This window comes from Hyaena hyaena, unplaced genomic scaffold (assembly GCF_003009895.1).
Source record: "Hyaena hyaena isolate Hyena2069 unplaced genomic scaffold, ASM300989v1 scaffold_520, whole genome shotgun sequence".
NCBI lineage: Eukaryota > Metazoa > Chordata > Mammalia > Carnivora > Hyaenidae > Hyaena > Hyaena hyaena.
The window spans coordinates 769,391-792,558 of record NW_024081152.1 but is presented as its reverse complement, the minus strand read 5'-3'; the positions used below and the strand labels follow the sequence as shown (position 1 = coordinate 792,558).

At 34.6% G+C, this 23,168-nt stretch overlaps 1 protein-coding gene across 2 annotated transcripts in view; it reads left to right on the top strand.

The window, feature by feature from the left end:
- ERGIC2 (ERGIC and golgi 2) overlaps window positions 1-21,397 on the top strand; it is a 49,501-nt gene extending 28,104 nt beyond the window's left edge. For both annotated transcript variants that reach the window (XM_039255269.1, XM_039255267.1), the window contains 6 exons: window positions 4,317-4,372; window positions 5,248-5,346; window positions 9,757-9,854; window positions 16,738-16,900; window positions 17,984-18,066; window positions 18,226-21,397. In XM_039255269.1, the coding sequence (XP_039111200.1) occupies window positions 4,317-4,372; window positions 5,248-5,346; window positions 9,757-9,854; window positions 16,738-16,900; window positions 17,984-18,066; window positions 18,226-18,288 (562 nt within the window). In that variant the 3' untranslated portion in view covers window positions 18,289-21,397. The remainder of the gene's footprint in view (window positions 1-4,316; window positions 4,373-5,247; window positions 5,347-9,756; window positions 9,855-16,737; window positions 16,901-17,983; window positions 18,067-18,225) is intronic.
- The last annotated feature ends 1,771 nt before the right edge of the window (window positions 21,398-23,168 follow it).

The following is a 23,168-nucleotide window of genomic DNA, read 5'->3' as shown; positions in this document are numbered from 1 at the left end:
TCATGGACTTCGAGATTATGACCTGAGCCGAAGTCCGACTGATTGTCATCAAAATGTAATCCCTGATGAATTTGAGACAACTATTTTGATGTAATTAGAAATTTGTAGTGCCAGAGATAAAGTATGTAGAGATTAAGGAAAAATATCAGATGATCTACCTTCTTGAGCAGCACCAGTATAGATACTGTCATATGATATAAATACTTGGTAAAGTTCTGAATAAATATATTCTCTGACTCTCTCCCTCTCTACCTTCCTCCCTCTCATCCTTCCTTCCCTCCTTCCTTCCATCTGGAGTTGCAGGGCTGAGCAATCCTTCATTATAAAAGACGTTTTTTGAGTACTTGCTATGTGCACAGTGCCATGCTAGATACTAAGGGAGAAAGTGTTTTGCCTTTATGATGCTGACATTCTGTGAGAGAATTCAAACTTTGAACAGTGAATTACACTAGTAATTATTTAATTATAGTTGTTTTGAAGCTATAGAAGTATGGCTGATAAGAAACTATATAACAGGGTATTAGACTTAACCCTGCACATCAGCAGAGGTCTTATTGAGAAAAACCTTTGAACACTAGTGGAAAGATTAGGAATTTTATATATAAAGCAGGAAGGGCATCCAGACTGAGGGAAAGACCATAAAGCAGGAGAAAACATTACTAGAGATTTTTTTTTGTTACATGTACAGATAAATAGAAAAAGTCTTTTATGCGATATTATTTCAGTGTTTACAATGATGAGCTCAAACATTTGTCTTTCTGTCCCATTCTTCTTGACATTCATGTTTTGTTGTTTTCTTACTGTTGCCAGGATCGATTCTGTAGCTGGGAACCTTAGAATTTCTTGATATCATGCAGACAACAGATAATAGTTGGCTCAAAGAAATTTAGAAGATTTTATTGCTCTTATGGATACAAACAATATCCTCCACCCAAACTAACTGAAAGAGAAAGAGGGTAACTTTGACTTATATTTTATGAGCCTCTATACTATATGGCCTTGGTTCCAAATTCCACTTCTCGCTCCATGTGATAATTCATGCCATGAATAAGGGAGACCAGATGGGAAGGTATTTGGTTTGTATCTTATCCTTATCTCTGGCATATCTTATAAATCAGCTCCTAATTTTTGGTATTAGTTTTACCAAGTTCAATATTGATCTTTTTGAAGATCTCATGTTACTTTCTCAGATAGAATATCATTATCAACTGTAATATAAAGGAGAAATAAAAAGAACATGATTTGTAACATAATAGTATGTATTTCAATATGCAATGTTTGAGCATGAATACATTAGATAAGTTAATGGAATAGGCAGAGGCTTACCACTTTCATGTAGAATCATTAGGTATATATCAGCTGCAGATGCAGAATGAAACAGATGTATTGGCCATTGAAGTATCATGAATGGTATTTCTGTTGATTCTGAAATAGGGAACAATTCTCTAGTACTGCGAACAAAACAGTATAATATTTTCTCCATTTCCTAGGAAATTTAGTGTATGTTGAAACTACAACAAAGTACTTTGTGTAGCTAAAGGAGTTAAGTTCTAGACTCAGATCATTATTCATACGTTTTTCACCTTCATGAATGCCACTTAAGGTGTTTGGAAGTCATGCAAGATGGGGGCAGTATTTGTGTGGGAACTGTCCCTCCATTGCAGCATGCCTCGCTTCCCTAGCTGCTGTCGAATAAATGCCAATAGTGACTCCTCCCCCCGCCCCCATAATTGTGACAGCCAGAAGTGCCTCCTCCCAACCCTCCAGTTTTCAAAACAATCTTTCCTTCACTGAAAATCACATGGAACTATATGTCATAACACATGAAACATATACGAAATTCAGATTTCACTGTCCAGAAATCAAGTCTTACTGGAACACAGTCATGCTTACTTGTTTACATGTGGCTACTTTCACATTACAGTATGAGAACTGAGTAATTGTGACAAAGACTGTACATGACTCCTCACTCTGTGCTGCTACTCGGGGTGCACTACAAATTAGAACAAGTTCTGACATTTACAGCCTGACAGCATTACAGATGCCCTGTGTATTGTCCCACAGCATTGTCTTTATTAATTGTGTTACTCTGTCAGAAAAGAAAAAGAATTATGGGTTTCAGATATACTTTTAAGGCACAGTGGAGTGTGGATTATTTCATCAAACTTGACCTTAGTGTACAGTATGTGTATTACATAACTGATGTACATACTGATGACGCTATAGCTATGCTATATGGATACAGGACATGTCATATTATCAGATTAAGCACTCATGACAGCATCACTAACTCTTGGAAAAAATTAAAAAATTTAAAATGGGAATATCTAAACACAAGCAGCATTTTTTCGTAAGAATAGAAAATGAAACTGAGGACTGCAAACACAGTTAAGTTTACACGTGATTCATGGTTAGCTAATGCTAAGGAAGGAAAGCCACTTACTGGTGGGCTGATAGAATTGTGTGTGTGTGCACCAACCAAAGAAATGCACCCGGGGAAAACAGACTGGCTTTGGATGGTTAGCTTTTTGGTGAGAAAAGTGCTCTAGCAACTGAGGACATTGAGAATAGTAGCCAATAGTCAGTTAAAAAGCATGGCAGGTGGCACTGAGTGGGTTTCCTTAGCTCTTGATGAGTGAACAGGAGTTATTAATATTGCTTGTTGATTTTTTTTTGGAGTCAATTATGTGAGTTTCAAGCGATTGACGAATTACTGTCTGTGAATAGCCTGTGTGGAGCAACTGTAGACAAATACTTTTAAAGAAATTGAGAGAACATCAGTGTGTTGCTGGCAGTAAAAATGTATGAAGCAGAAAAAGGCTTACATGGATAAATTTTCAAAGCCTGTGAAAATGTAAGGTGCTTAAAGCCTGTTGTTATCCACTGTATCATCAGCAGTACTTCACAGAAAAATCTGCATCTGGCATGTATTATTGAACTGATAGTGTTGATGGTGAACTTCATTTGGTCTCATGGACATAAACATTGTCATTTTCATGAACTTGTCAGAAAGAAAAGCTATACAACTTGCCCTACTACATAACAGCTTGACAGCTTAGCAGTGGTAAAGATTTTTTTGTGATTTTGGAGCTCGGGGCCAAGATTGAGATTTTTCTGAATAAGAAAACTATTGTCAACCATTATTATTGAACACTGAATAGCTTTGAAAGTTAAGTTTTGTGCAGATTGGATAATGTTTCTCAGTGAGGTTAGCCTAAAATTATAAGCAAAAGCATTGTTTATATATGAAACTCATATTGTGGTAAAGTTATTTCAATGTTAAGTAACATCAAATGATTTTAAGAGGTTTTCCTTGCTCCCCATGCTTTGGCAGCCTGCGTTGTCAAAAGTTAAAACATGAAACGAGATCTCCATTCTTATACTTGTATATATTTTCCAACCTCAAACTATAGTTCCTGACATGTTATCAGGTACAAAGGAAATTTACATGTTTCAAAATCCATTTAACTGTGTACTTAAAGAAATTCCACCTTAAATTGCAAGTGATCAATCTGTGTTACGTAACACAGAAGGAAATACCAAGAAAAGAACATAAAAGAGTTCTGTCCAAGCAATGAATATTCCATTAAAAGATATACTCATGGATTAATATTTTCAAAGATGAAATATACAATATTTCATTACAGATAATCATAACAAATAAATCTTTGTGATAAATTTTGAAAATAGGGAACCCTAACTCTAAATTCTAATTAACGAAAGGTTATCTCCCAGTAAAAATACCTGAACTACAAAAAAAAGTACTCAGTTATTACTGAGTTTGGGCACCTGGCTGGATCAGTTGGTTAAGAGTCCAGTTCTTGATTTCGGCTCAGGTCATGATCCCAGGGTTGTGGGATTAAGTGCTATGTGTGGCTCCATGCAGGGCATGGTCTGCTTAAGATTCTTATTCATTCATATTCTGTCTCTCTCTCTCTCCCTTCCCCTCCACCCTCCCTCCATCCCTTACCCCTTTCCTCCCCATTCACGCACGCTTGCTTATTCTCTCTCAAAAAATATATCATTGAGAAAGGTTCGTGAAAAATTTTCTTCTTGTATAACTAACTACATATATTTTAAGTGCTGCATATTGGCCCACAAAGCCTAAAATACTTACCGTCTGGCACTTCACAGAAACAGTTTGCCAGCCCCCAGTTTATTGCATGGCTGAGATGAGTAGACTTAGCTACTTAAATCATAGGACGAACATGTTTTTATTATATATTAAGAAAATTGTATAACTTAGGAAAGATCCCCTTTTTGATTTTAGTTATATATTTAAATATCATGACTTAATCTTTTTTTCTTCCTTTCAGGGCAATTCCACATCCCCGAGGTCATGCACACTTGGCAGCGCTTGTCAACCATGACTGTAAGCAGTTTCCGAAATTTTTTCCCTGAAGATGTCATTGAGAAACAGTGTAGTGTGGGGGGTTTTGTTCTGTTTTGTTTTGAATGCAGATGCAAGGAGTATTTTAAAAGTGGGCTGTTGTCAAAACAAATATCCAAAGGAGAAAATAAATGATTAAATTTATTGACTCTAATCCATTTTCTCTTTAAATTACCTGTGTTTCTATTTATTTATAGCTCAGAAGTTGCTGGGGTTAGGGAGCAGAGCCTTAGTGTGCTTTATATTACTTGGAACACATTTCTGCTAAATTTTATGGATAATGAAGGGAATCTATTTGAAGTTTATTTCAATATGTAAATGGACACATGCATACATATAAAGTATTCAAGTTTTGTGTAACGATTGTCATGAAACTTAGTTTTTAAAGTCTGTCTTAGAGAACAAAACCAAGTAACAAAAACCATAAGAAGTCAGTTTGTCACATGTAGCAATGGTGTGCATTAAAAATATATCTGATCAGTTTCATTATTTGGCTACATGGAAATCATTCCATTTGTTCTAACAACACGTCCTATTGCTATATAAAGATATGGGCCAGGAAAGACTCATTATTATCTTTGATTATCAAGATTAGATGTAATATTTCATAGAAGTTAATTTGTATGTAATTATGAAATTTAAGATATAGCATTTTATCAGAATGTGCTTACCATTATACATTTAATTCCACATATTGATACGCATTTTCTCAAAATAATATGGTTTTAAATACTGTATTATTATATCTGAAGATTGAGATATTTTTATTTAAGATTAGATAGGAATGTGAACCAATCTGTAATATATAGTTTTGAATAATTTAATTTCTGTACTTAATTTTGTTTTATTCTTCTTAGCTTACAACTTTTCTCACAGAATAGATCATTTGTCTTTTGGAGAGCTTGTTCCAGGAATTATTAATCCTTTGGATGGAACTGAAAAAATTGCTGTAGACCGTAAGTATTTAATAATTACTATTGGAATTTGTATGTAGGAATTGTTTTTGTAACTTTAATATTAACATATTTTTAATAATTCTCTTTAGCCCCTTGTAATAAATAGATAAGAATTAAGTGATTGATAATTTTATATGGTAAGGTGTGTAAGAGAGAATTTGTCCTACTATTGGGTAAAATTTAAATGTTAAAAAATGAACCATAACAAAAGAAGAAATTAGAATAACAGGCAAGAGAAAGAGTTGAATTTAAAAGCTCTCTAAATATAGGAAAGGTTAATGTGCTAATAGGGCATAACTCCTAATAGGGCACTAAAGAAAGAATAAGAACTAAAGAAAGTTGCAACATTATAAGAAGAAATGTTTCCTTTGTATAGGTTCAGAGTTCTAAAATGCATATTTACCATTTTAGAAACCTCTTTGGGGAATTTTACAAACATCAGAAACTTGGAGTTTTTCTAGAATAGTTTGGTTATTAACACAGTCAGAAGTGGTACATTAATGGCATAGATCCCTTTTATTACTGTTTGAATCTTCTATTCCATTTAAAATATCAGTTTATCCACGGGCACCCTCCTACACTGTTGGTGGGAATGTAAACTGGTACAGCCCCTCTGGAAAACAGTGTGGAGGTTCCTCAGGAAACTAACAGTAGAACTGCCCTATGACCCAGCAATAGCACTGCTAGGAATTTACCCAAGGGATACAGAAATGCTGAGGCATAGGAGCATATGTACCCCAGTGTTCATAGCAGCACTCTCCACAATAGCTAAAACATGGAAAGAGCCTAAGTGTCCATCAACAGATGAATGGATCAAGAAGATGTGGTTTATCTATACCATGGAATACTACATGGCAATGAGAAAGAATGAAATCTGGCCATGTGTAGCAACATGGATGGACCTTGAGGGTGTTATGCTGAGCGAAATAAGTCAGGCAGAGAAGGACAAATATCATGTTTGCACGTATAGGAGGATTAGGAGGAACTTGACGGAGGAACAAGGGGGAGAAGAAGGGCGGAAATGGTGGGGGAAAGGGAGAGAGGCAAACCATGAGAGACTCTTGAATGCTGACAAAAACTGAGGACTGATGGATGTGGGGGGTAGGGGGGATGGGCATGGAGGAGGGCACTTTGGGGATGAGCACTGAGTGTTATGTGGAAACTAATTTGACAATAAACTATTTGTAAAAAAAAATAAAAATAAAAAAATAAAAGCTGGAATGGGGAAAAAAAAATATCAGTTTATCCAAATATGGATGGATTATTTTCTTAATTTTATAACAAGCAGTCTATCTTGTGTTTCTTGAAGGTTTTTGGTTGCCTTTCCTCTACTGAAATAGTCCTGTATGACATGCCCCACCCATAGGACCTTTTAAAGGTGTGCAAAGGGTTCATGCTATTAGGAATTCTAGCCTTTGCAAAACTATAATTAAGGATTTCATTTTTTATTAATTCAAGTAGATTTATTAATATTATTTTCAGTATTTTACTCTTGTAGCATAGTGTTAGAGTCAGATACATCAAAGGTGTTTTACTTAGAATCCTGACTTGCATTGCTGAGTATTTTGTTTGTATGGAGCTGCTTCACTTAAGGAAATTTGAGTGTACTAAATTTGGAAATGTGTGACTAGAAATATTCTGAGAATTATAAGCATTATCAGTATATAATCTCATTCTTATGTGTATGTTTGTTGTATACAGAAATACACTAAATGTTATTTATGAGAGGATCATTTGAAAACATATTGGTTAATACTTGGTTTCAGGATGCTAAAATGAATTTGAATTTTTGTACATAATCAGTTCTACATTAATTTTCCAAAGGCTCTTTTTGAGTTTACTTGTTCCTAAATCCACAAAGACTAAGAGATTTTTAGAGTTATGTTATAAAATGCTACCAGATGAGTATCAGTAGGTTACTCAAAGCTTTAAAGCAGGTGCACACTTCTCCTTAGTAATATATGTTCTATTGGGCTTCATTTTCCAAAAAGAAAAAAGAAAATCAGCATTACAAATGTGATGTGTCAGGTAACCACTCCTTGGATGTTCCCCAGAAGTTTTGAGGGGATCACTTACTACTTACATCGTGAAATCTGTACCAATTTGGACAGACACACAGCATTTGGAACAATTTGTGGCTTGCAACAAAACTTCATTCAACTGCTGCTCCACCCTACCCCCACCCCTAAACCTAGCCATTAAATTAACTAACCAATTTATAGCCTTTTCTTGAATTAACATTGGCAAATAGGTCTTTAGTAGTTCTCTGGCCACAACTTAAATGCTTTCTAATTTTTCATGTCATATTTCATTGACCCTTATGGTTAATATTCATTGTGCTTCACTCCTCACAGGTAGTAAGATTCTCTTTGTCCTTCATATTGTCCCCCAAGTAATTATCCCACTCATGTCTATAGCATAGGTTATTGTCTCACTGCTCTCATTTTCATCTTTTTTTCATTAATATGTAATACTTAAATGCCTTTTTCTCTTAGCACTTCCAGCTCACTACCTCTGTTTACAACAAAGTAGAGTTTATTTGTAAAACACCTCAAAACTGAGCACAGACGAAGCAATTCATTTTACATCAAGGGATGAAACTGAAAACCACCCACAATTAATAAGCCAACTATTGGTGGTAGACAGAGTTGACAGTCTTCTTTCCTAATCTTATCTGTAATGTTCAGTCTATTATGTTGATATTAATAATAAAAGAACTAGTCAAACATTGTTCATGTATTTGAAAGTTATAGTGGTACATACAGATGGTAGGTGAAGTAAGCAAAGTTGAAACAGGTTTTACTTTATTTTGTCAGAAACCTGTTAATATTCATGTTTGAGACATCGTTACTCTTAACCTCTCCCTCCTATCTATAGTTTATGCTTCCCCCCCACCCCGTTCTAAATTACATTGAGATAAGGGACAGAGAAATTGGAATGATAGAAATAAAAATTCATTAACATTGAGCAAAAGAAGATAGACACACAAAAGTACTTACTGTATACTTGCATTCATATGAAATTCTAGAATAGGCAAAACTAATCTGTGATGACAGAAGCTAGATTAGTGGTCGGCCTGGGGTCAGAAATACAGGGTACTGACCGCAAAAGGTAATGGAGGAACTTTTTGAGGTGGTAAAAATATTTATATTTTGACAGTGTTGGGCAGAGACATTTGTTAAAATTTAGCAGACCATATATTTAAAACTGGTGTATTTTATTCCTGTAGTTTCCATAGAGAGTTATTTTCATGTGATATGAAGTACATCTGTTTTCATGTCAAATGTAATGGGGCCTATTGCTTATCTAATTGAAACTCTAGATAGATATATCTAATTCTAAATTTTCTACACTATAGACCTAGAAAATTAGCCTGTTTTGTATTATGTGAACTGTTACCTGTTTAAGGTTAATTAATAATTGGTAATACACTGCTATTGATGATTTGTATTAAACTTAGAAATGCCTAAAGACTGTGTAAATATGGGGCACCTGGGTGGCTCAGTCAGTTAAGCGTCTGACTTCAGCTCAGGTCAGATCTCTCGGTTCATGGGTTCATCACGCTCTGTGCTGACAGCTCAGACCCTGGAGCCTGTTTCAGATTCTGTGTCTCCCTCTCTTTCTGCCCCTCCCCCATTCATGCTCTGTCTCTCTGTCTCAAAAATAAATAAACTATTAAGAAAAAGACTATATAAATATGATCCTTTTGATTATGCAATAATCTTAGACCACCATGGGGTAGTAGGTTCGTTATCTTCCTCCTTTGGTATCCATTCCTTGTATGCATCCAAAGTCTGGCTAATTTGGTTTATTTGTATATCTTAAGATATTAATAAAAACTGAAAATATGTCTTGTGGTTATACTATTATAATTTTATTCTCATTAGTTTCTGTACTATAAAGAAATGTTACTTTTATTTTTCATATTTGATAAAAGGATAATAATGTTGTAAAAGGTATCTAATGACTAGTTCATTTTTTTTACATTATTTTGAGAGACAGAGACAGAGTGTGAGTTGGGGAGGGGCAGAAGGAGAGGGAGAGAAAATCTTAGGTAGACTCCTTGCCCAGTGCAGATCCTGACTTGGGACTTGGTCTCAAGACTGTGAGATCATGACCTGAGCCTGAAATTAATGAGTCAGACCCTTAACTAACTGAGCCACCCAGGCACCCCATGTTTTTAAACAACTAATAGATGTGTATACATGACTATTTTATGCTTACTGAGAACTTGTTTACAAGTATGAGTATATAGCTTTCATTGATTGTTTAAAACTTTTTTTTGTTAAACACTGTCATCAGTAGCATTAAATTTCAAGTTAAGCATATATAATAGAAAGAAGGAGGGTGTATTTGGCAGTAGTATTGTCGCTATTGGATTGATGGAAAAAAATTTTGTTTTTATTCTAGACAACCAGATGTTCCAATATTTTATTACAGTTGTGCCAACAAAACTACATACATATAAAATTTCAGCAGACACCCATCAGTTTTCTGTGACAGAAAGGGTAAGTTGAATCTAACTGATAAAGTTATTTTTTTATAGTATTTTTTAGTCCTCTACAGAATAAGGTTAGATTTGGTGCCCTCCCCCAGTTAAAATTTTTGGAAGTTTTGAAATGCATTAACATTTTATTTTAAGCTGATAAAAGATTAGAAATGGATATTATGTATGCTGTAGAGCAAGAAAAGAAGTAGATTTTAAAAATTTGGAATGTCTTCTCTTCAATTAAAATAAAATATTAAACTATGATGGTATTAATGATTTTATCCTTACTATCTTAATTTTGTGATTTTTTTTCTTGTATTGATATAATTAGTTCCTACTTGCCAGCAGATTATCTGATTTTGTGTTATTTATTTTTTAATTAATGTACTTATCCTGAAGTCTGCATGGTTCTTCTGGCACAGATAGTAGACTAAGAGGGTTTGCCTTCCTAAGTTAGTGCTTTTTATTCATATAAGTAAAAGGATAAACATTCTGCAATCTCAGGGAGAGTGGCCTTATAAATATGTATTATGAGGAATAGAGATTTGGAATTGGAGTTTAACAGACTTCACATTTGTTCTGGGGTCATGTTTTCTAATTATTGTGTTTAAGAATGGTGGATATTCGGGGTGCCCAGGTGGATCAGTTAGTTAAGCCTCTGACTCTTGATTTTAGCTCAGGCCCTAACCTCTGGGTTCATGAGTTAAAGCTCTGCATGGAGCTCTGTGTTGAGAGTATGGAGCCTGCTTGGGGTTCTCTCTCTCTCCATTCTTCCCCCGCTTGTATGTTCTTGCTCTCACAAAATAAATAAACTTAAAAAAATATTTTTTAAAAGAATGCTGAATATCCAAATATTATTATCCAGAAGAATTCCAAGGCAAAATATAAGTGCTTTTAAAAATTTACTTTCCTCTCTGTGGAATTTTCTTTTCACAGTTTTATAGCTTATGATGACTATGTCCTCAGTAATTATAGAATTTCCCTTATTCTTAGGAGATGAAATAATGAAGTTTTTAGGGGTGAAGTGTCATGTTTGACTTTCAAATGGTCTAGGGTAAAAAATGAAGGGGGTGTGTGCATGTGCATACACAGAAAAACTAGGGAAAATATATATATACAGTATATATTGTGCTTCTAAGTGGGTTTTTGTTGTTGTTTTATTTGACTGTGCACATGTGTGCACACACGTGCGTGCTAGTGAGGAAGGGGCAGAGAAAGAGGGAGAGAGAATCCAAAGCTGGCTCTGCACTGACAGCTGACATGGGGCTCAATCCCACAAAATGGGAGATCATGACCTGAGCCAAAACCAAGAGTTGGACACTTAACTGACTGAGCCACCCAGGCTCCCCATCAGTAATTTTAGGGGTTGAATGATAACATTTTTCATTAAGATTGGCAACATCTGAACATTAGGAAGCCTGTATAACAGCAAGGCTTTAGGGAAAATAGTCACATATATGTTGCTATGGGAATGCAAGACAGTACAGTCTCTATGGAAGAGGGTTTGGCAATATCTGCAAAATTATATATGCATTTATCTTTTGATCCAGGAATTTCACTTCTAGAAATTGAATCCAGGGTTATAGTGAAAAAATACAAAAGTGATGTATATGAGGCTATTCATTATATTATTATTTGTAATAGTAGAAGATTATAAACAACTCACATGATACATCCTCACAGTGGAGGAACATGCAACTTAAAAAAAACAGAAATAGAGGACTTCCATAAGATTCAACAAAAACCAACCATCAACAAGGCATATCATAGTCAAATTCACAAAATAGGCAAGGAAAGAATAAAGAAAGCAGCAAGGGAAAAAACATCCTTGACCTACAAGGGAAGACAGATCAGGTTTGCAGTCGACCTATCCACAGAAATGTGGCAGGCCAGAAAGGAGTGGCAGGATATATTCAGATATATTCAGATTCTGATTCAGATGAATCAGAAAAATATGCAGCCAAGAATTCTTTATCCAGCAAGGCTGTCATTCAAATTGGAAGGGGAGATTAAAAGTTTCCCCGAGAAACAGAAAGGAAAGGAATCTGTGACCACTAAACCAGCCCTGCAAGAAATTTTAAGGGGTCTCTCTTGGGGGGTGAAAATACTAAAATAAAACAAAACAAAAGCAACAAAGACTAGAAAGGACCAGAGAACACCACCAGAAACTCCAACTGTACAAGAAACATAATGGCAATAAATTCATATCTTTCAGTACTCACTCTAAATGTCAATGAATTAAATACTCCAATCAAAAGACCTAGGGTAACAGAATGGATAAGAAAATAAGATCCATCTATATGCTGTTTGTAAGAGACCCACTTTAGACCTAAAGACACCTTCAGATTGAAAGTAAGGGGATAGAGAACTGTCTCTCATGCTAATAGTTGACAAAAGAAAGCTGTAGTAGCCATACTTAGACAATCTAGACTTTAAAATAAAGACTGTAATAAGAGATGAAGAAGGCATTATATCGTAATTAAGGGGTCTATCCACCAAGAAGACCTAACAATTGTAAACATTTATCCTCCAAATGTGAGAGCACCCAAATATAAATTACTCACAAACATAAACTCGTTAATAATATTACTATAATAGTAGAGGACTTCAACACCCCACTTATAGCAATGGACATATCCTCTAAACAGAAAATCAACAAGGAAACAATAGCTTTGAATGACACATTGGACCAGATGGACTTAACAGATATATTCAGAACATTTCATCCTAAAGCAGCAGAGTATACATTCTTGTCCAGTGCACGTGGAATGTTCTCCAGAATACATCACATACTGGGACACAAATCAGCCCTCAACAAGTACAAAAAAACTGAGATCATACTGTGCATATTTTCAGACCACAATTCTATGAAACTCGAAATCAACCACAAGGAAAAAAAATTGGAAAGATAACAAATCCTTGGAGACTAAAGAACAGCCTACTAAGGAATGAATGGGCTAAGCAAGAAGTTAAAGAGAAAATTAAAAAGCACATGAAAGCCAATGAAAATGATAACACCACAGCCCAAGACCTCTGAGATGCAGCAAAGGTGGTCATAAGAGGGAAGTAGATAGCAATCCAGGCCTTCCTAAAGAAGGAAAAAAGGTCTCAGATACACAAACTAATCTTACAACTTAAAAGACTGGAAAAAGAACAGCAAATAAAACCCCAAGCCAGCAGAAGACAGGAAATAATAAAGATGAGAGCAGAAATCAATGCTATTGAAACCAAAAAAAAAAAAAAAAAGTAGAACAAATCAGTGAAAGATTTAACAGTTGATAAACCACTAGCCAGTTTGATCAAAAAGAAAAAGGAACATAACCCAAATAAATAAAACCAAGAATGAAAGAGGAGAGATCACAACGAACACCGTAGAAATACAAACAATAATAGGAGAATATTATAAGTAATTATATGCCATAAAATTGGCCATCTGGACAAATATCGATGTGATTCAACACATAGATAAAAGAAAGAACATGGACCAAATGATCCTTTCAGTAGATGCAGAAAAAGCATTTGACAAAATACAGCATCCTTTCTTGGTAAAAACTCTCAAGAAAGTATGGATAGAAGGATCATACCTCAAGATCATAAAAGCCATATATGAAAGACCCAATGCTAATATCATCCTCAATGGGGAAAAACTGAGTTTTCCCCCTAAGATCAGGAACAAGATAGGGATGTCTACTCTTGCTACTGATATTCAACATAGTATTGGAAGTCTTAGCCTCAGCAATCAGACAACACAAAGACATAAAAGGCATCCAAATCGGCCATGAGAAGGTCAAACTTTCACTCTTTGCAGATGACATGATACTCTATATGGAAAACCCAAAAGATTCTACCAGAAAACTGCTAGAACTGATCCATGAATTCAGCAAAGTGGCAGTATATAAAATCAATGCACAGAAATTGGTTGCATTCCTATATGCCAATAATTAAGCAACAGAAAGAAATTGAAGAAGACACACAAAAAAGGAAAAATATTCCATGCTCCTGGGTAGGAAGAACAAATATTGTTAAAATGTCAACACTACCCAAAGCAATCTACATATTCAATGAAACCCCTGTCAAAATAACACCAACATTCTTGACAGAGCTAGAACAAACAATCCTAAAATTTGTCTGGAACCAGAAAAGACCCTGAATAGCCAAAGCAGTCTTGAAAAAGTAAACGAAAGTAGGAGGCATCACAATCCCAGACTTTAAGCTGTATTACAAAGCTGTAATCATCAAAATGGTATGGTGTTGGGACAAGAACAGACACTCAGATCAATGGAACAGAATAGAGAATCCAGAAATAGACCCACAAATGTATGGCCAACTACTCTTTGACAAAGCAGGAAAGAATATCCAATGGAATAAAGACAGTCTGTTCAGCAAGTGGTGCTGGGAAGACTGGACAGTGGCATGCAGAAAAATGAACCTGGAGCACTTTCTTAAACCATACACAAAAGTAAACTCAAAATGGATGAAAGACCTAAATGTAAGACAAGAAGCCATCAAAATCCTTGAGGAGAAAGCAGTCAAAAACCCCCTTGACCTTGGCCGCAGCAACTTCTTACTGAACACATCTCCAGAGGCAAGGGAAACCAAAGCGAAAATGAACTATTGGGACCTCATCAAAATAAAAAGCTTCTGCACAGGGAAGGAAACAGCAAAACTAAAAGGCAACTGACAAAATGGGAAAACATATTTGCAAACAACATATTAGATAAAGGGTTAGTGTCCAAAATCTATAAAGAACTTTTCAAGCTCAACCCCCCAAACACAAATAATCCAGTGAAGAAATGGACAAAAGACATGAATAGACACTTCTCCAAAGAAGACATCCAGATGGCCAACTGGCACATGAAAAAATGCTCAATGTCACTCATCCTCAGGGAAATACAAATCAAACCACAATGAGATACCACCTCATACGCATCAGAATGGCTAACATTAACAAGTCAGAGAACAACAAATGTTGATGAGGATGTGGAGAAAGAGGATCTCTTTTGCACTGCTGGTGGGAATGCAAACTGGTGCAGCTACTCTGGAAAACAGTATGGAGATTACTCAAAAAATTAAAAGTAGAACTCCTCTATGACCCAGCAATTGCACTACTAGGTATTTATCCAAAGGATACAGGTGTGCTGTTTGGAAGGGGCACATGCACCCCAATGTTTATAGCAGCGCTATCAACAATAGCCAGAGTATGGAAAGAGTCCAAATGTCCATCATGGATAAATCGGTAAAGAAGATGTCGTATATATTTACAATGGAGTATTATTTGGCAATCAAAAAGAATGAAATGTTGCCATTTGCAGCTATGTGGATGGAACTAGAGGGCATTATGCAGAGCAAAATTAGTCCACGAAAGACAAAGATCATATGACTTCACTCATATGAGGACTTTAAGATATAAAACAGATGAACACAAGAGAAGGGAAGCAAAAATAATATAAAAACAGGGAGGGGGACAAAAAACATAAGGGACTCTTTATTTTGGAGAACAAACAGAAGGTTACTGGAGCGGTTGTGGGAGGGGGAGATGGGTAAATGGGTAAGGGGAATTAAGGAATCTACTCCTAAAATGTTGTTGCACCATATGCTAACTAACTTTGATGTAAATTTAAAAAAAAAACTAAAAAAGAAAAGCAGAAAAAGATCTCTTTATACTGATATGAAATTAACTCCCAGATATATTTTAAACAGCAAAATTAATTAAAAAAGAAAAAAAATATATAATCTCCAAGCATTTGATCTCTGTTTAGTATGTTTGTGCTGATAGGGTGACTAACATAGTTGTGTTTCACTTAAAAAATAAGTGTAGTAACTAGAGTTGGTTAAGTGGGGGATGAAGGGGGGCAAGAGGAGGAGCGCTGGGTTTTATTAGTCCTGAAACCAAAGTGAATCATTATCAGTCTTTTGTTACGTGAACCCCCGATCCTTCATACAGGTGATGAAGGATCTTCTACCCATATAGGTGATGACAATATAATTATGGTATCATAGGGAACATATCAGAAGTTTAAGGTGAAATCACTTTATTGGAAACTTGATCAGTGGCTTGTACGGCTCCGTTCTGATGGGAGGGGGTTTGTAATGCCTCACATGAAATTGTTTTAACTTCCCTCGTTATTTGTATTCCTAAAGCTTTCAGTTTAGTTATGGCTTAATAAAAGTACGGATTGTTATTACAAAAGTCAGCAAGGCACTATGGTAGCATCATTGTTTCACGCTGTAACAGAAATTTATTAGACAGTTTGGAAACTTGATTTTTGAAGTGTAAACAGGATGGAATGTATTTTCTTGGACAGTATACACACTATGTTAGGTTTATGATTTTAGTTCCATTCCTTTCAAGAATAAAACTATCTTTAGAAACTGAACCAGTAACTCAAATATTGATATGTTTCAAATTAGTGCATTCTGTTTTCTTCCTGGATTGTATCTCTTATGGCTTAAATAAAATGAACAACAGAATTACTTGTTTTTAAATCTGATCATTTCAATGACAGGAAACAAATGTAATTATTTTGTAAATTCTTAGCAAAGAATTCTTACAAAAAGTATGTCAAAATATGAACTTAGTTTCTATGGATTTGATCAATGAAGAAGATGCCATTCACTTGTAAGCTCTTGAACTCAGTACAGATCGCTTGTATGTAAAGTGACTTTTTTGAGAAAATAGGAGAGAATGACTCTGCTCTTTTGATTCTTTCAGAAGCTAACTACACAAAGAATACAGAGTAATTCAGTTGTCTCTGAAGAGCTCAGTCTAGTAGGACAATTGATAAAGAGATTTGGATATCCCTCCTGTATAGTTGGCTGTAGGGCTTCATATTGACTGTGCAAGTAACCCAATGATGTGAATCCCGTTTTTCTCCTTCTCTTGTCTCTCCCCTTGCTTTTAGGAACGCGTCATTAACCATGCTGCAGGCAGCCATGGAGTCTCTGGGATATTTATGAAATATGATCTCAGTTCTCTTATGGTAACCGTCACTGAGGAACATATGCCTTTCTGGCAGTTTTTTGTAAGACTCTGTGGTATTGTTGGAGGAATCTTTTCAACAACAGGTTAAGAGTCATTCCTTTTTTTTGTCTAATTTCTAGAGTGTTACACTGAAATTAAGATACTTAGCAGGAGCAAGAAATACATACATTCCCATGTTTTGATATTTTAAGAATTTTTTCTTTAAGATAGAATTCCACATCTCCAAAATTAATATTGAATAAGCATTAAACATAATGAAGTTCACTGCATTCAGTAATTCAAGGGAGATGATTTAGTGAGCTAAGAATCCTAAAATTGAATCCAGGTTCTGCCATCTGCTATCACTTGGTGATAGGCTTGTGTACAGGTCACCTACCTTTTCTGAAAGTTTCTCATCTATAAAAATGGGAAGAATACTATATAACTTACAAGTCTGTTATAGGATTAGATGAGAAAATGCTTAGAAATAGTAGACACTTGAATATAATTTTTTTTTCATTTAAGGTATTACAGTATGTAAAAATCATATGTTATGGTCTTTGAACCATGCAATATGTGCAACCAAAAATTCAAATTGTTTTCATGATTTTGGGGGCTTTTTTTGCCCCGAGATTATGAGATTCTCTCATAGATAACTTTTAGAATCATCATCATGAAAACTTGAGAGTTAATCACAATAGATAAGAAAGGAAACCATTCTTTCTTTATCCCCAACCCCCATTCAGTTTTACGTGGAGCTATATAGTGTATATACTTTGAATTTTTTTTTTTAACTATGTTTCTGAAATGAATGAATAGGTTTTCTTATGAAAGACTTTGTCACTGCTTCATTTGAATTTGTTTAAATTTGTGGTGCTGATGTTATTTATTTTTCAAAATGCTATGAGTATGAGCTGTGTAAAGCACCCTTGTGAGACTGTATGGTGAAGATCATGAATCATGTGGCCTTGTGAGTTTGAAAGGAAATCCATTTGTTTTAGAATTCAACTGCCTTGTTACTTTTAACCATAGAAATGAATAAAGCAAACTGCTTTGTTTATTTTCTTAATCTATTCCATTATAAATAGTTGTTTTTTATTCTTATGTAATAATTTAGGAAATAATTAACTTAGGAAACGATTTCATTAAACCATAATTTAATTGAAAATGAACTTTTTTTATTACAGGCATGTTACATGGAATTGGGAAGTTTATAGTTGAAATAATTTACTGTCGTTTCCGACTTGGATCCTACAAACCTGTCAGTTCTGTAAGTGCTACAGTGGAAATGGTGCTAAATGGTCACAGCATCAGTGTTAAATCTGAACAGTAGCTTTTGGTGCTCTGAAAGAAATTGCCAAAATAGAGCATTGGGATTAGAGGCTAGTGTAAGGATTAAAACTAATGCTTTGGTCTTTTTTCTCCTTAGGTCCCCTTTGAGGATGGCCACACAGACAACCACTTACCTCTTTTAGAAAATAATGCACATTAGCACCTCCTGAGTGAAGGAGAAAAACTTTTTGCCTGAGACCTAAAACCTTTTTTAATAATAAAATATTGTGCAATATATTCAAAGAGAAGAAAATATGAATGAGAAGTGGGAATCACACCTAGGAAAAAGAAAGAAAGAAAAACCCAAACTGAAATCCTATATATGTTGTGTCTGTTATAAATGTCCTAAAAGAAATTATGCAGTTAATCAGTGAATAAGCCTAACTGGAGTATTGCTTTGAAGATGACCCCTTCTGATATTTTCATAGCAAATGGGCAGTATCGAAATCAGACCTTGCTTCTTGGTGGCAAACAGCCTGAAGGAAAGAAGTCAAACCACATCTAAAGAAAAAGGCATTAATAAGTGCAAATGTTTGCGTCCTTTTGTTTTTAAAAGATATGTCAGAATAAAATATGTAAAACATATGGAAAACTAGTCTAGAGTTTAAAAAGTTGTGATAAGGTCACACTGTTAATAAAGGAAAACAGGGATGGGTCCCTATGTTATAGCCATATCCATGTTAAGCCATAATGACAAGACCATTTATCCAATAATTTGGTCTGAGGAAGGTAACTGCTTTTCTTTAAACTCTGGCTATTGGCTTTTTCTAACTGTTCGAGGCAGGGTCGTGGAAGATTAACATGAATTATTACAGGGGCAGGTACCCAGGTGCTATAATAAGTAACAGAGGTATCATTCACAAATTGTAGAGGGGGCACTTCTACAGGGAGAAGAAAGCACATTTTTAAAAAAAGACGCTAAATTTTCTAATCTGATCCTTCTATATACTTAGGAAGCAGGAGGTGAGTAATAACAAGGTCCACTACTGATGATGAAAATTATCAGCTTATAAAGTATTAAAAGGAAAAGTAGTCTATTTTATACATGTTTGGGTGAGGGGCAACAGGGTAACTTTAAAGTAGAAACATGAAGCAAATATTTAAATAAGGCAAGATCATGTCAGATCTGAGAGGTTATCATTAAACAGTGTCCGTTAAGCTATAAAACTGGATTATGAGTGTTTGCATTCAGAGTGTCCTGAATGGGATTGATTTTGTTAATTAGTTTTGTGTTGTTCTAGCTTTCTTAGTATTTAAGGATTGATTTTCAATTTCCAAACTATAAAAGATTAAAAATAATGAGAGAGATATATCACTCAGGTGCCATTAAAAACTGTATTTGGAAAATGTGTGCCAACATCAGTTTTCCTTTTGTAATACTGAATGATAGAGGAATCAGCTAGCAATGCCCATGGTTTAAATCATTTAGAGAAATGGGAAAATAAAATTCCAGGTAAGTAACAGGAGCAAGTCTAAAAGACTAGATTTAAAATGGTGGTTTTTAGAAAACGGGATGTCACAAATTACAGTTTGGAAAAATCAAATCGGTTTTTTTTAAAGGTTAAAAAATGTCTTCTTGAAAATAGTTGGGACAGATAATGTCAATGGAGAAGAGAAATACTGATAAAACTGCTTTGAAGTAAAGCTTATGTTGAATGGTATTCTGCAGCAAAGAACAGAAGCATTATTGTTTAAAATATAGTTTGTCATTAAGAGCCATTAAGTTAACTGATTAACATAGGTGACATAACATGCTCTGAAAGATTTTTTATTCCAGAAAATTCCAAATAATGAATGAGCCTTCTGTTACTGATTTTTTTTTTCAGATACTATTTCCAGTAGAGTAGGAACTAATAGAACATTTCTCAAAAGGAATTTGACTTAGAATTTTAGCTATTTGAGACTGAATTTTGGTTCTGTGAATCTGCTTTCCAGACAGTTCATTCAAGTTTCAAAGTTGTTTTCTTTAAAGGTAAAATAATACTGATTTAAAACTATTTTCTTTCAGTTAGGATATTAACAGTTAAGTGTCTTTAAAAAGGATTTTAAAATTATTTTGGTACTTACATATGATTTTTAATTGTTCCCATGTTTTCTAAATATGATATGAAAAATTTAATGTAATTAATCTGTCCTATTTAAGCTGACTTATAAAAGGAATTTCTTTAAAGCAAAATCCTGCTTTGCCATTGATTTACACTTTACTAGATAAGAAAGGTTTCTATATGAGACTCCTCAGATAGTCAAAATCAGGTTTCTGGCAATCAAAGTAGTAAGATTCTGACAAGCCTTTGGGATGAGGAATGATGAAGTCTGCCTGTGTATTAGGATTTGCTAGGAGTTTCTGACCTCACCATGTGTCTCTTTTCCATTTCAGAGAACACTGTACTGACCTCCTTATTCTGGAGCTTTGGCTTGTGCCTGGGGAGGGCATCTTCAATAGGGTACCCAACTTTATTATTCAGCCCTCCTTTTTCATTTTATTAGGGTATTCATAATATTTATATATTCCAGGCTAAATATTTTAAAAGTTGAGTCTTCAGCTTATATGAAATCAGTTTTTTAAAAACTGTTTTGTATACATTGGCCCGTAAAAGGAGATGAAATACCTAGGTGGATAATTCTCTGCTGCAGTATTTATACAATACAGACTACTACCTCTTAGGAAAAGCTTAACTCAATCTTAGAATTACAAAATTACTTCCAGTTCTCAATTTAGATGATTAATATCACATTTCTCTCACATTTTATGATAGCACTGCATTTCATAGTAAATTTATTAATGCAAGCAAAGTTTGCAATCTTTAATACAAACTCGACTGGAGTTCTTAAAGTAATGACTAAGATCTAATTTTTTAATGGTAGAAGTAGGATATATTATGCACTCTGTCTTTTTATGTCCTGGGTTAGTAATGTGAGTACCAGAAAGTAAATTTATATGCAACCTGTTTAAAAATTTAGAACTTTGAATCTTGAACTTGAGTTCAAGATGTCTGTTTTTGATTGTTTAAAAATTACTTAAGCCTGAGCCAGAGGACTTTTAAAATTTCATCAGTCCCTCCCCTTCTGCTTGGAGCTCCATTGCAAACTTTCTGCAAGCCAAAGTAGATAGTCAGCACCTAAGTATGCCCTTATTGTAGTTTTCCCCTCATTTGAAATAATTTTTAGTGATGAAATCACCTTGCATTATCTTAAGATTAGGAAACTACCTTAGATTTTTTTGGTTTTCTTATGAGGTTTTTTTTTTTTGGTTTTGTGTTAAGAAAAAACACACATGACTCACTTAGTGTCTCAGTCCTGAACATTTGGACTCTAAATAAGACGACAAACATAAAACAATTTGTCCTTTTACAATCATGTATCCCCAAATAAGCCTCAGTTTCTCATATTTAAGCTTCTTTTTCCTCTTAGGAAAACTATGGCAATCTTTAAATATCAGTCTGTTAAATTTGCTTTTGCTCCAGATGGAGCTAAATTACTGTATGAGATTGAATTTATTTTGTATTTTCATATTAAAAAGTGAATGAGTGATGCAAATTGAGCAGTTGACTCAAGTCTATAAAACTCAACAGAGTTGAATCTATGATTATGATCGGTGAGACATTTAAATAGTTTTGTCTTAGCAACTCCAAATTGTATTGGATGTTTATCAAAAGGAATTAGATTAACAGCTCTTCCAAATATCATAACTCATTTATGCTATTTTGTGTAATAATTTTAAGGTAAAACTGAGTAGGTGTGGGGAAAGTGTACCTTGATGAAAGCAACGTACTGAAGCAGACCTTCAGCGACAACTGATCTAACTAAAAGATAAGTTCACTTCTGTTTTCAAGCAGTTATGCAAATCAATTTGATGATTTCTTATACTAGATATACTAGACTTATTTTTAATTTCTTTAAAGTAAAATTGACACAGTTGATCAGCCTCACGTTTCCCCACGTAGCCACAGTTCCAAATTAGGATCGATATTTCAAATAAAGTAAGGCCATACCCAATTTTTTAATTTGTGTGTCAGAAGAACTGTTTCTAGCTGTTAAAACCCAATTTCAGTTAGGCGTCCTTTACCATAACTGTATCTCCACTACTGCCTCTCAAGCCAGTTACATTGTAAAACCAGCGATTGCTAGTTTTATTTTTGGTAAATTTAAAAAAATATATTTTTACAAAGTAAGCAGTGAGCATTTTCCCTTACCTCTATGTGAGTATATGGGACAACCATTACTTTTCACTACAGAAAGTTGTTCATGTTTCCAGAACATAATTATTAGATTTACACTCCTAGAAAACTAGCCATGTGGAAGTTTACATGTGATTCCTGTGAACTTTGAAAATTACTGATGTTTTTGGAAACTTTAGGCTGACCTGCTTTGGTATGTTCATTGTGAGATAACACACTGGGGATTAGTCTTTTCTAAGATCACTCTATTTACTCTGAGATTCTAAATCAGCTATTTGAAAGAGATGTTAATTGGAGATGATGGTGTTGAGTTAGTATAAAATTGTAAGAAATGTTTTTCTGAGTTTTATGCCCACCTGCCTCAAACTTTTTCTAGTATTAATTGCTTTAGGTGGGGATTGTCTTAAACTCTGAAATCTTCATTACTGTAACAGGTATGTTGAGGTACAGAAATTAGGAATTACCAAAACTTCATTTGAAATGTAGATACCTTTTCTTTGTATTTACCATCCATCCCCTTCTCCCCAAAAGAAGGCTCTTTCTCATTGCATTGTGTGTATTAGACATTCAAGTAATTGTCGGTTGGTCTTGATATGAAATAATTAGGGATTTCCTTTCATACAGATACCTAATTTTACTGCTTAGTCATCACAGAAGTTTATTCACGTCATTTCTTTAATGCCACAGATAAAACGTGCTTCAGCATGTAAATGTAACCTTATTATAGTATCAGAAAAAAGTGAAGCATTATGTATCTATGTGATAAATTGTATTCATCTGGTAGTTTCTTTGGAAGATTTTATCTTTTTCTCAGGGGAGGGAGGAGATCTGTAGTAGTCAGCAGTTAAAGATACAACACTAG